Consider the following 13,375-nt stretch of genomic DNA (forward strand, 5'->3'; position numbering starts at 1 on the left):
CTTTTGTTACTGAGCACCAGTGAGCTCCCTCCTGGCAGGTTGCAGGATATCCTAGGCAAAGAGCAGATGGGGAGAAGGTGGTAGGAAGGGCACTGGCTTCTCACCTGCCCTGAGTTCCTGCCTCCCTGCCTCTGCTCAGGCTACTTGACCCTTGCTGCTCTTCCAGGCCCTAGTCTGATGCCTTCCTCCAAGATACTTCCCCTTGTTTCTGTCTCTCTGCCAAAGATCTAACCTCACCTAGTTGTTCATTCACTCAACCAACACTGACTGTGCAATGTACAACATGCCAAGTGCTGGAGTGGAGGAATAAATAAGTCAGGTGAGGGATCTGCCCTGAGGAAGCTCCATTTCAGTTGGGGAAGACTATCCATCAGCAAGTGGAAATCTAAAGAACCTCAGATTGTAATATGTATTTTCACTTGGGATTTGAGAAAACAGCCAACATAGGGACCAAGAGTCCAGGAAGGGCTCTCTGGGAAAATGCTGTGTGTGATGAGTGTTAAAGGATAAGACAGGACCAGCCACGCCAAGGGCAGAGAGGCCTGACAGAGGCACCCAGGGAGAAAGGGGAAGAGCAGCAGGAGATAAGATGGAGGAAGTAGGAAAGGGCCACATCACAGGGCCTCCTAGGTCACTAGAGGGCCGCCACTACTCTAAGGACAATACGAAGCTATCAATTGGTTTTAAGTAGGAGAATGACATCCAATTTACTTTTTTACAAAAGTACTCTGACTGCTGAGTGGAAAATGGATTACAGGAGCCAAGAGTGGAAGCAGAAAGGAAGCTATTGCCACAGACAAATGATGGAGGCCTGGACAGGGAGAGCAGGGGAGTTGAGTGGTCAACACTCTTTCAAATTCAAAGGTAGAACCATGCAGGGATGAGAAGGAAAGAAGAGATCAAGGAAGGTGGCTGGATTTTATGCTCAAGCAGCTAAGTCAATGACAGTGCCATTTATTGAGATGGTGACAACAAAGGAACAAAATGTGGAGTGCAGGAATGAAGACTTTGTGGGATACATAAGAGCATCGATACCCCTTATGACACTTGCCACTTTGCACTGTGTATGTCTTACTGCCTCTTTCACACTCCAGACTGGAACCTCCCCAAGGGTAGGGTCTGTGTCTAATGGTTTCCTTGGGGCCTAGTGTCATGTAATATGTACTTTGCATAAGTGGATGGAATGCTACCCAGAAGCCAGGGTGTTGATCCTGCCACGGCCAATGGCCCTCCCAGCAGGTGCCCATATGTGACAAGTTCCCTCCGGATCCCTCCACGAGAAAGCACGGAAGGCCTGTGGAGATTCAGCTGCCCAAATCCTAGGGAGTCTGAGGTAGGAGAGTTAGCACACTCAACTTTAAGAAAATTGTGTTTGTTTCTTTGTTTCTCCTTTTAGACTATTCCTGTGATGCCAAGTTGATAGAGAAAAGCTTTGAAACAGGTAAGAGAGGGATCTACCCCAGCTTCGAAATGTACTTACAATCACCCTGACTAGACAGGAGAGGGGGCCAGGAATATGTGAATCTGGAAGTTAGGAAGAATGAGAACATTCTTGAATCCCCAGGCTCCTCTCACCACTGTAAACTTCTTTTCCCTTCTAAGTACTTCAGGATGAGTCTTTAGTTTTACTCGACCCATGACTCACCACTAGGGCTCTGTATCCCTTTCCACTGCTCCACTGTGGGGAGAACCAAAGAGAGTTTCTTGGTAGCCCAGCTGTGATATTTCCAACTGGCTTTTGCAGAGCTCTGAACTAACCATCTCATCCTGAGGACATGTTCCCTCTGTAATATTGGCTGGGGTTCTGTCTTCTTTCAAGAAAAGCAGCAGAATTCATGGAGGCACTGGTCTTGTCTCTCAGGACCCTCACCACTCCCGGCCCCCTGTCCCAGACCCACTTGCTTCCATCAGAGCTGTTTTCATTGAATCATCCCTCTTGGGGTCCAGACACCAGCTTCTCACTCAGGGGCCCAGACCCAAGGGATTACAATGAGTTCTGAGCACTACCCCATCCCCATTCCTGAGGGGTACAGAAATAAAATAAACACTGAAAGCAGTTGGGTTTTTCCTTTTGAAATGGAACATGGTTGGCCCTGGAGGAATATGCTTATGAAGACATGTGCATCCCAGCTCAAAGGGAGAGATGTGGGCCAGGAGCTAAGACCCAACCCCACCCACCTTTTGGGAAAACCATGGGTGCAAACTTCAGGGGCCCATGCCAATAACCTCTTGGTTTTGCAGATATGGACCTAAACTTCCACAACCTGCTAGTGATTGGGCTACGCATCCTCCTCCTGAAAGTGATCGGATTTAACCTGTTCATGACGCTGCGGCTGTGGTCCTGCTGAGGTGAGTAGGCATCTCAGGTGGGAGTGCAGGCTGTGAGGGTCTTAGGGTGGATCCCCAAGGTCAGAAAGCTAACCTCTCCCAACCCCTGGGGTCTTGCTTTTAGGTTCTAAAGCTGGGCCCACCAAATTCTTCCACTTTTTCCTGTTAGGGGTTCCTGTCATTAATAACAATGGCCTGGAACATTGCTATGACACAGTACACTCCTCAGGTGACAACAGGCACCTCGGTTGAGCCATGTATCCCCTACGAATTATGAAGAACAACTGTTAGTATCCTCATTTTGGAAAGGAAGACGTTGAGGCCAAGTAACAGCAAAGGCCACTCATTAATGAGTGGACAAATAAGAGAAACTCAGGACCCAGACTCATTTATACCCATGCCTTCTATTGTACCCCTTTCACTGCAAAACCTGGAGGGGCCCCCAATTCCTTTCCTTGTATCCTCTGCACCCAATACGATGAGAAGATATTATATTCCTATTATACCCTAATCCCAGCTAGCATCTCCATACCCTTCTCTCCCAGTATCCCTGGTCATCCCACTGACAACCGCATCCCGTTCCACCACCATCAACAAGAAATCCAGTGTTGAGCTCCTAGAGCTCTACAAACAGAGACAACTCCATCTGCATCCCTAACTGTCCTTAGTCTGTCTCCTCAGTACCTACCTAGCCTAACCACTGCTCTTCCTCATCCTAGGTCACCAAGGATGTGAGAGCCTGGCACTCCCCTGCTCCTGGCTATGCACTGTACCTCTCCCACCTCTTCAAGCAGAAAGGCACACTCTCTGCCTCCATGGAGGAGAAGGCTCCCTCTGCCTCTCTGGCCCAACTGGCAACACCGCCAACTGGATCCTACCAGATATTTGTGATCAAGATGCTGAAGAGCTGCCAAACACTGTCTCCACCCTCTTTGTTCCCTCATTGCTGCTTCTCACTCCCTGCAAAGGCAGGGAGCTGCTGCGGCCTCTCTTGGCTGTGGGGAGACTCCCAGCCCCTCCCCTGAGACTGCCTCTTATGTCCCCTGGGATGAGGGATCCCCACTGGGTCCTCTTGGGCTCTAGCTCCTGAAGAATGTTGTGAGGAGTTTTCTTTTTTTTTTAATAGTGTTCATAAAGAAATATGTATCCCCTTTTCCCCCAAGATGTGGGGAAAATGATTATCTAGGCCCTGCTATGCTGTTATCTGAGCCACATTGTATATTCTGCTACCCTTCATTAAAGGCAGTTTGGAAGAGCAGAGACCGTGCTTCTGTTTCACTGGGTTTGGTCAGGGTTGTTTTCGACTTGCTATTGATCACTGGCTGGCCAGAAAGAAACCAAGGCATTTGTCCTGATGTCATTCAGAGAGCCTAATTCAACAAGCTGCTTAAGTCAACCTTTTCTTGGAACAACGGGTAAAAAATTCCACTTAGAAGGCTGAGTTGGGGGCCAGGCAAACCCACTTAAAAGCTCAGGTCCTCGCTCCTCCATTTTCCAGCCACACCACTGGGCCACCAGTAGCAGAAGGCCCACATCCATGACTGAAAATGACTGGCAGTTGAAATTTGGCAGCCAGGGACCACACAGCAAGTATCCCCAAAATACCACCCACTGTCTCCTGCCCTCCGGGAACATTTCCTTTGCCTTTCCTTTCCCATTGAAATTGTGCATTGCCCCCACAAATCCATGGCTGGGGACCACCCACCCTCAATGCCCCAACTTTGGGGTGCCCAGGCTAAGAGCAGGGGAAGGGAATGAAGATTAGCTAGACTTTCTACTCCCCCCACCACCACCCCCAGCCTGGATGTAAGAAATGAATCCTCTCCCCTCAAGCTCAGAGACTCTGCCAAGGACAGTGGATGTCTTAAGCTCTCACCTACAGAACAGGAGGTAAGGTTCCCTGGGCCCCCTGGTATTCTTCCAAGCCTGAGTGCCTTTCCTGAGGTCATGGACATTGATGGGAACACCCCTCAGAGATTCAGCCATCCTCTTCACAATTACTGCTATCAAGCCCAGGCTTCCCAGCTCCCAGGGGTAGGAGAAGGTCCTATCCCCAAACACCTGTATGGTTCATGCGCATGTCTCTGACCAAATCAACCAGAAATATGCAAATCCTTCCAGCTATACAATTCAGGCCTGCCTCTTTTCACAGGGATAGAGCCACCAGCTCAATAGGGGACTTGGGCGTGTCCCCCACTTGCATGAGCTCCAGGGTCACTGCCTGTAAAATGTCATCTAAGACTGGGAGTCTGCCTCCAGCTCCACGCACCTCTAATTGTGTGGCCTCTGTGGAACTAAGAACCAGTCCGTCTCCTGTCAGTCCTATCCAGGGCAGTCACAGAATCCTCAGTTCTCCCTGAGTCCCCTCATCTGTGGCCTACATACAAGTCCCCTTAAAGATCACTAAAGGAAACAGCCACAGAGGACATCCCATCACAGTGGGTCACTCTCCCACACAAGAGGACAAGGTACCACCTTCCCAAAGGTGGTACTGCCACCTGCGGAGAACTTTAATCTGTCTCCCCATCGACCTGGCACAATGCCAGAGATCCCACCATGGGGAATTTCTTTTAATTAAAGCATTCTCCTCCCCCTAGTAAATGAAAATGCCCTGGGGGAGGGTTAATTGAGCAAGCCTCTATCAACCATTAAAAACCTAAGGCAAATTAGTTTATCTTCTTTTCCTCCTAAAGCAGTAATTCACTTTGGTCTGTATACAAAAGATCCAGGCAATGGATGTGTATGGGTGGCTGGGGAGGCAGCTCAGCTCCTGAGAGTTGGTGGCAGCAAAGATGCTGAGGCTGAAGGAGACACGGGGTTTAGGGCAGGGGACAGGAGGGAAGGCCCTCAGAGGCAGAGAAGGGACTAAAATAAAAACAGACTCCCTCCAAGAACCTGGGAGGAGGCCAGGGGACCCTATGGAGTCATGCCAGCCCAGGGCCCTCAGTTGCCACGGCCCTGAAGTCATGGACTTCTAAAGCCACCCAAGGACCTATGAGGTGATGGGCAGTGGCTGGGGATCCACCCAGACCCACGGAGGGAGCAAAGGTACCCCCTTCCAGGCCCAGCCCAAGCCAAGGGTGACAAGGCCTCAGGCATGTAGAGTTCATCTGGAAAGCAGGGTTAGCACACCCCCTGAGACATGTCCATCTCAAATCAGGGTTCCTCCATCCCAGCAAGAACCTTCCCTCAAGTCTAAGGGAAGCCTAAAGCCAATGAGAGCCGAGTCAGAGGGCAGCTGTGGAGCAAGTGCTGAGGGGGTGGCATGGAGACCCCACTCATCTTGATCCACCCTGTTCTCATGTCTGGCCTTGGGCCCCACTAGGGTGACAGAGGGAATTAAAATACCCTTACAAAGGGTACCTGGGTGGTTCAGTGGTTAAGCATCTGCCTTTGGCTCAGGTAGTGATCCCAGAGTCCTGGGATCAAGCCCCACACCGGGCTCCCCACAGGAAGCCTGCTTCTCCCACTGCCTATGTCTCTACCTCTTTCTGTGTGTCTCTCATGAATACATACATATATTTTTTAAAATACCCTTACGAGAAGGCTCAGACAAAGGGTTCCTGAGCCCCCTAGAAGGCCTCCAGCACCAGGCTTAGGGTCACTACAGCAGAGCCCCTCAGTGCAGTAAGGGACCAGGCACCACTCAGCCTGGAAGGAAGAGGCTCCTGAGGAAACCCAGACACCCGTCATCACATCCATACAAAGGCCCAGCCCTGGAGAGCCCCAGGCCCCAGGAACAGAGGGCAACCTCAAGGAGAGAAGGCCACTACCCCACTAGTGAATGTGTCGCCAAAGCCAGTTGTAGAATGGAGTTGTCTGGACAGACACCCTCCTGCCCCAAACTGCTTAAGCACAGGCCAGCCCTGGAGGCAAAAGAATGAACCAAATGACTTCTCATGACCACCGTTCTGAGATTCTAGAGGATTCTCTGACACCTTACCCAGAGACCAGCCCCCTCAGTGTAATTGGAATCACTGTCCCTTCAAGAGAAGGGGGCTAAGCAAGTATGTGCTGCAGGGACATCTCAAAGTGTGGTGGGGTCTTCAGCTCCCACCAAGTGACCCCCTCTGCCATGACCCACCGTTGGAGAGGCAGCCATCTGAGTTTTTAAGGATTATTTATCTTCTTGGTTTACCCATTAAAATCCAACTCCCTGGGTCACATGTAAAGTTTTAACAATATCACCTTACTTACCAGGTGATATCTTGGCAAGAAAGTCCACTCAACTACCCACTCCTCAGGATGAGAAATGTATCTTGCTCATTCAGTGTGTCTGCAACACCTAGCACAGTGGCTGGCACACAACAGATGCTTAATATACACTTAAGTAGCAAATGAACAAATAAATACTTAGTGCCATTAGGCACTGGGAAGGCAGCCAAGTCGGTGGGGGCTGCGGAAGGAGCGTAAGAGAAAGGAAGACGGAGATTAATAGAGGAGTCAGCTGGGTGAGCCACTATTTCAGTTTTGCCAAGAGCTCAGAATAACCTGTCAAGAACTACCAGGAAAAGCAAAACCTGAGCGATGGCCCATTGGCCAGTGAAACCCCCAGGGGGGTAATCATCCAATAGAGTCTGGAGGATGGAACTCTGGGTGCCAGGGAGTCAGAACTGAGGTCACTGCACAACCAGTCCAAGGTCAGGGGCCAGAGGTCGCATTACGGTTCTACCTCACTCTGCCCACGAGTCCTATCTTAAAAGCCCTTCTCTGGCCTATTTCCTGGAGCGCTGTGTGGGACAGAGAACTCCTGACGTGCAGGGGGCAAGCCAGGAGCCCAGTGCTGTCACCCGCCCGGCAGGACCTCGTGTAAGGCCATCTGGTTTCCAGCCCCCAGACACCCAGACACACACATGCCTTGGGTTTCCTCTGAGTCCCACACCGGAGAGCTATACTTTGAAATCAATAAACAGGTCAGACACTGAGTCAGTAGCCAGAAGTAGGACAGGAAGTGGAAAAACTCTCCCACTTCCCACCAGGTGTTTGGGGGCCGAGGGCCTCCCCTCCCCGCTTCCATGACGTCATGGTCGCCGAGAGGGGCAAACGGGGCACCTTTGAAGCTCTCCCGCAGAAGCCACATCCTCTGCAAAGAGGAGTTAAAAATACTGAGTGAGAGATAGCATCGCCCGGGGCCACGTGTCTGGGCCAGGCTGGCTGGGCCGTTAGACCGCCACCGGCCGCCACCGGCCGCCACCGACCGCAGGTGCGCCGGGAAGAGGAGCGCTGGGAGGGGCAGCCGCCACCCACCGCAGCGCTCCCGCCGCCTCTGCCCTCCCCTGCGCCGAGCCCTGAGGTCAGACCTGGACTTGACCACACCCGAGGAAGCATTTGCTTACCCTGGGCAGGCCCTGCAAGCTTCCGTCCGGCCCGGCCGCCCTCCCGAGGTGTGGGCCCCCCCGCCCCCCGCCCCCACACACAGCTGGGGCGGGCGGGCTCTCCGGGGAAGGGCCTCACCCCGGGCCGGGGCTCCGGGGCCGGGTGGTGGCCCTCGCAGACGCCTGCCCCGCGAAGACCCGGGGCCCAGGACGCGGGGAAGGAGCCCCGGAGCCCAGACGCCAGACGCCAGACGCGCGGGGCTCGGACGGCGCCCCCGGCGGTGTCCCCCGCGGCCAGCTGGGGGCAGCAGCGCTCCACCGAAAAGGCCGCCTGCCCTTCGTCCCTATTCTGGGGGAAGGAAAGCCCCCAAAACTTAGGAAAATCTCCTTCGGAGGAAAATAAAAGGGCAGGTGACTGTCCTTCCGCGAACGGAGGCCCTGCCCTTTGCCGGTGGCCGCTCGGGGCTCCGGGGAGTGCGGGAGCCTCGCCCCTCCCGCCGGGGACGTGGGTCCGGGTGAGGCCGGCGGCCGGCAGGGGGCACCACCGGGCGGGTCAGCAGGCGCCAGAGGGCGGCGCTGCGGGGAGCCCGAGGAGCGCCCGCGCCCAGAGCGGGGACCTGGGCCCGGTCCGCGCTGCCCCGGCCTTGCGTCCGCCCACAGCCTCAGCTTCCCGTGAGATCAGTGCTCTCTCGCAGGGCAGTTTCGGAACCAGGGCTTCCTTTCACGTTGCACTCCTGCCACCTGCCAGACCGGTGCCAGGCTCCAGGGGTTCTCTCTGTACAACTCTGACGTTCAAGAATAGGCAAAACTAATCACCGCTGTAGAAATGAGAATAGTGGATGCCCTTGGGGTAAAAGGATTGACTGGGAAAGGGCATGAGGGACTTTCAGGGTGGCAGCAATTACCTGTACCGCGATCTGAGTGATGGTGACTTGGGTGTATACACATGTCAAAATGTCTCAAAGTGTACACCAGAGACTTGTGCATTTTAGTGCATGTAAACTATATCTCAATGTAAGTACTGTCCCCATTAAATACAGTTTCCGGGTGCCTGGGTGGCTCAGCGGTTGAGGGTCTGCCTCAGACTCAGGTCATGGTGTCAGGGTCCTGGGATCGAGTCCCACATCGGGCTTCCCATAGGGAGCCTGCTTCTCCCTCTGCCTATGTCTCTGCCTCTCTCTCTCTGTCTCTCATGAATAAATAAATAAAATATTTTTTAAAAAATACAGTGTCTGTCCTCAAGGAGCTAACAGTCCAGTGAGTCCAAGGAGTATGTGGGCATGAAAGAGACGTGTCAGTTACTGTACTTGCATGACGGAGGTTTCTGTTATCAGATTTTGGGGAGTCAGGATAACCCGTGGTCATCTGTAAGCTTTGCCGCCCCTCACTAGCCTTCAACATCTGAGTCCCAGGTTTTCACCAATCATGTGAATAAAATATAAAGTAGCTGCCCACTTCTCACTGCTGTCGAAGGGATAAGGGTGTACAAGCTTAGTAAACGCCCACCCATGTCCATGGCAACAGCTGGGAAGAGGGACTGTGACCCCACATGCTGATTGTCAGGCTGGCCCAGCACACTGACCGAGGCCAGCCCCTGGCCAGCAGGCTCCCAGGCCCCACTCACATGTGCTGTTTCCCATAGCAGATGACCCCTCTCCCTTCACCATGGCACGGGAGCCTCTCACTACACCAGCAGGCACGTTTTCCTGCTCCCTCCATGGCTCCCAGCTTCCAAGAGAACTTGATGGAGAGCCTGCCAGACATAATGGCAAGGCTGTGACCCAGTTTCTGACAAAAGCCACCACTCCTGGCCCCAGGGCACTCTAGAGCTCCCTGATCCCCTACCCCCAAACACTTTTGATTCTGATGTCCCCTCTCACCCTGTGGAGCCTCTCTGCCCACAGAAAGGTCCCTGGAGGCCCCACAGGACACAGGCCTGAAAGCATAAGGCAGACCTCTGCAGCACCCTCCAGTGGGCAGCTTCTCTGGGCGTCCATCTTCCCAAAGGCCAGAATACCCCAAGTGGCTCCAGGGGGCTTTTCGCACCTTTGGGAAGAGCCCCGTCTTCCTGTTCGCTCTGGAAATGGGAACATGTTTCCATTCCAGAGGCAGTAGGACCCATGCGGCAGGGACCCCCCGACCATGTTCAAAACCTTTCAAAAATCTCACTGAGGCAAAGACTGCCTGTCCACCCTTTCCCTGTACTACCCAATTACAATTCGGCCAAGGAGGAGAAATGAAAATATTAGAGGAAGAGCATATAAATGTAAGACAAGGCTGGCAAGACTTAAGAGAATGTAAGTACATGAAGGAATGACGTTTAGAGAGTGGTGAGCAACTGGTCTCCACTTCATGCTTCCAGCCTTGATCGGGGGAAACTGGGTTAACCTTACAAAGGACATCTTGCCAGTGGAGACCTCAAGACCCTATTTTTAGCAAACGCTAGGGTGTCACTTCTTGCTGACCCATTATTCCAGTGATTTAGCAGGCAACCTGGTTGGGCAGCATCCTTATCTACAATCTTCACCACACACTAGCCTGTTGGACACCAAAGCAAACATTATCTCCTGTGATCTTCGCAGAAAACCCAAGCAGGAGGCAGAGTATGAGCTCCCTCACAAATGAGGAAGCAGGTGAAGTGGCTTACTTGGGATCACAGCGCACTAGGCCCGCAGCAGCACTAGACTCCCTGGCCATCCACAAAGCACCGCCGACACCCAGTACCACCTGGTTCCAGATGCTTCGAGGAAAGAATGGAAAAGACCTAGGGGTCCCTGGACTTGCCCAAGACCAATGTCCTGCATTCTGCTCAATGTCCCTTCCCTCTTCTGTGACTTTGCATCTACTTGATTCCCTCTTTACAGTCAGACGAGAAGGCAAAGCAGAGGCCTGTGCTGTGAATCCCCTGAGGCAGTATTTTCTACACAAGCAAACTCCACTACTCACTCACATGGCAGCACAGTTAGTACAGTGAAAACTAGGCTGGCCAGGCCCTTGGCTCTCTCAGTGGTCAGATCTGAGCCAAAACGTCACCCGCTCAGAGATGGCTTTCCTGACCACTTCCGAGGACCTCCCTCCCCTGCTCCATTTACAACAACCTCAGACAGTTTATTTCCTCCACTCCTCCCATAGAACAACAGGATTCTGTTTTTATGCTAATCTGGCTCTCTTCCCAGCTAGGATTTAAGGCTCAGAGGGGGAGGCACCTGGTCTGTTCTGATTCTGTATCTCTCTGTAGTACCTTACACAGATATTTTTTAACTAAATAATGGAGTATTAGGAAGAAGGTGCTCTACCTCTGGATGTGTTTAAGTAATAGCCTAAAACTAGATTGAGGGAGAATGTTGCTAATTGTTGAAACTGAGTGTTGGGCATCTGGGAGTTTATTTTACTAGTCTGGTGTGTTCATCTGTGTGCACGTGTGTGTGTGTGTGTGTGTGTGTGTGTGTGTGAGAAAGAGAGAGAGAGAGAGAGAGAGAATCTCAATAATAAAAAGTTAAAAGTTGTTCATCCCTGGAATTTAAAAAAGAAGAGCAAGCCTGAACACTGAATTGAATGAGGACTCCTAGCAAAGTCTCTCTCCTCTGGGGAAAGAGGAAGGCCTGCCATTGGCCACCATAGTCCTGTAGCCCAAAGCCAGTAAAACTGGACATGCCGCTGAGGGAGAAAATCAGTAAGTGTGAAATGGTTCTCAGCATTTCTGATCACTGCCATAAGAGTACTGACATATTTGTAGAGCAATTACATTAACAAGATACTCTCACTTACATTTTGTTGGCATGTGTATTATTATCCCCATGCTTATTATTTATTTATCACATTCAAAGCCCAATCCAAATGCTTTGGAGTAAGACAGAAATAAGATTCAAAGCCTAACACTTGCAAACTGCATTTCCATTTCCTCTTCTGGAAAGGAGTATCACCTCCTCACTTCATGGAATTTATAGGGAAACAAAGAGCAGGAGGGCACTTAATGCCCTTCCAGACACGTGGTAGACACTCAGTATTAGCTCACTCACTCCTGAACAGGAAGAGTTAGGTCTTATTTTTATAACCCCATGCACTACAGAGTACAGTACCTAGGTGCCTAATTATGTGCTAATTTTTTTTTTTTTAAGATTTATTTATTTGAGAGAGAGCATGAGTAGTGGGGAGGGGCAAAGATAGAACACAAAGCAGACCCCCTCCTGAGCGGGGAAGCCCAACATGGGGCTGGATGGCAGGACCCCAGAATCATGACCCAAGCTGAAGCAGACACTTAAGACTAAGCCACTCAGGGACCTGTAGCACAAAAGGTCACTACAGACAATAAGCGGCGCAAGGGGTTCTTAAATCAACACTTTCCAATCCAGGAGAATGCTTTCTGCAACAGGCTGCCTGGGGCAGGGTGCTGGGGCTGGAAAATATTTTTCATCCCCTCCACACATTTTGCAATAAGCTTGGACCCTCTTATTCAGTGTAAGCAAATAAAATGTGTTTTATTTTGCTCTTCAGAAGGTTTCTCCTACTCTTTTCTCGTTTTCTCATCCAAGATTCCTTGTTCTGGGAAGTGCTGTCTTCCCTCATAGGAGAGTTCCTTTTTTGATATTTGGTAAACTTTTTAAAAATTAAGTGGAGTTACAAAGTCATATAGCACTCAAACTTTAGTTTAGGCACTCCAAGCTTCTGGTAACCAGCCAGTGCTAGCTTTCTGAGCCTCCACAACCAGGGAACAGGCCTCTGTGACCTTGCTGAGTATTTTCCAACCATCATAACAAAATTATTTTGAAGCCCCAAGATGAAAGGGTATGATCAAAGAGGCCAAAGGTATAGGCTGCTAAGAAAACACAGGAGATGGTTTCCACGTGATAGGGGACAGGAAATGTGTGGGCAGGAGGTGCTCAGGGCTGGGCTTCCCACCACTGCAGGGAATGGCAGAGAACAAGCTACTACAGTGGTTGTGGCAAATAGCTTCCAGCCCCACAAAGAACACAGAAAATAAAAATAAATCCACCTCATAAAAGGTATGAGCTACAGGCAGCAGGAAATGCTGTTATTCTGCATACTGTAATACTCAAAATCCACTCGTTCAATATGTTGTATTGAGCACCCATGTGTAAGGTCCAGGGAGAGGCATTATCACAACACAGCTGGTGGGTATTGAGAAAGGTCCAGAAATAAGAAGAGGCATCTAATGAACACATTACCTATTCTGGTTCAGTGCCTCTCATATATCATGTCTTTTAGCTAGGGAAAAACAAAAACAAAAACACCAAAGAATCAGAAACCCAGTTAGGGGAGTGGAGTAGGGGGTAATAACATTCTTCTAAACTTGAAGAAATAGTTCCACAGCTAATCCTTTTGTACGTTCAGAGTTGAGAACCATTGAGCAAGTCAACAATGGCCTTAAAACAAATTAGTCATTTGTAATGAGCATTTAACTAAATTTAAACTCAAAACTCCAAAAGCATTCTCTAGCCTTTCGGCCCTATTACAAATGGTGAAAAGACACATCAAAGATGAATGTATCTTGTTGATGTTCACTGGCTTGGGTAAATTATCTGAGACAATAGATAACCTGAATAATGGGAACTTGCTATCTCAAGATCATTGAAAACCATTAACAAAATCTGTATATTTAAAGGCTCTGAACATTGCAATGCTTTCCTTGATAAAACTCTTTTAAGATTTATTTTTTTCAGAGAGAGAGCAGGAAGAGGGGCAGAGGGAGAGGGAGAGAGAATGCCAAATAA

At 50.6% G+C, this 13,375-nt stretch overlaps 1 gene segment (V, D, J or C); it reads left to right on the plus strand.

Moving 5' to 3' along the window:
* Positions 1-3,586, plus strand: part of LOC144320267 (T-cell receptor alpha chain constant-like) — a 50,645-nt gene extending 47,059 nt beyond the window's left edge. Inside the window, 3 exon segments of the C gene segment in view lie at positions 1,397-1,441; positions 2,242-2,349; positions 3,048-3,586. Of these exon segments, the coding sequence occupies positions 1,397-1,441; positions 2,242-2,348 (152 nt within the window).
* Positions 3,587-13,375: the final 9,789 nt, after the last annotated feature.

Source organism: Canis aureus, chromosome 9, assembly GCF_053574225.1.
Source record: "Canis aureus isolate CA01 chromosome 9, VMU_Caureus_v.1.0, whole genome shotgun sequence".
NCBI lineage: Eukaryota > Metazoa > Chordata > Mammalia > Carnivora > Canidae > Canis > Canis aureus.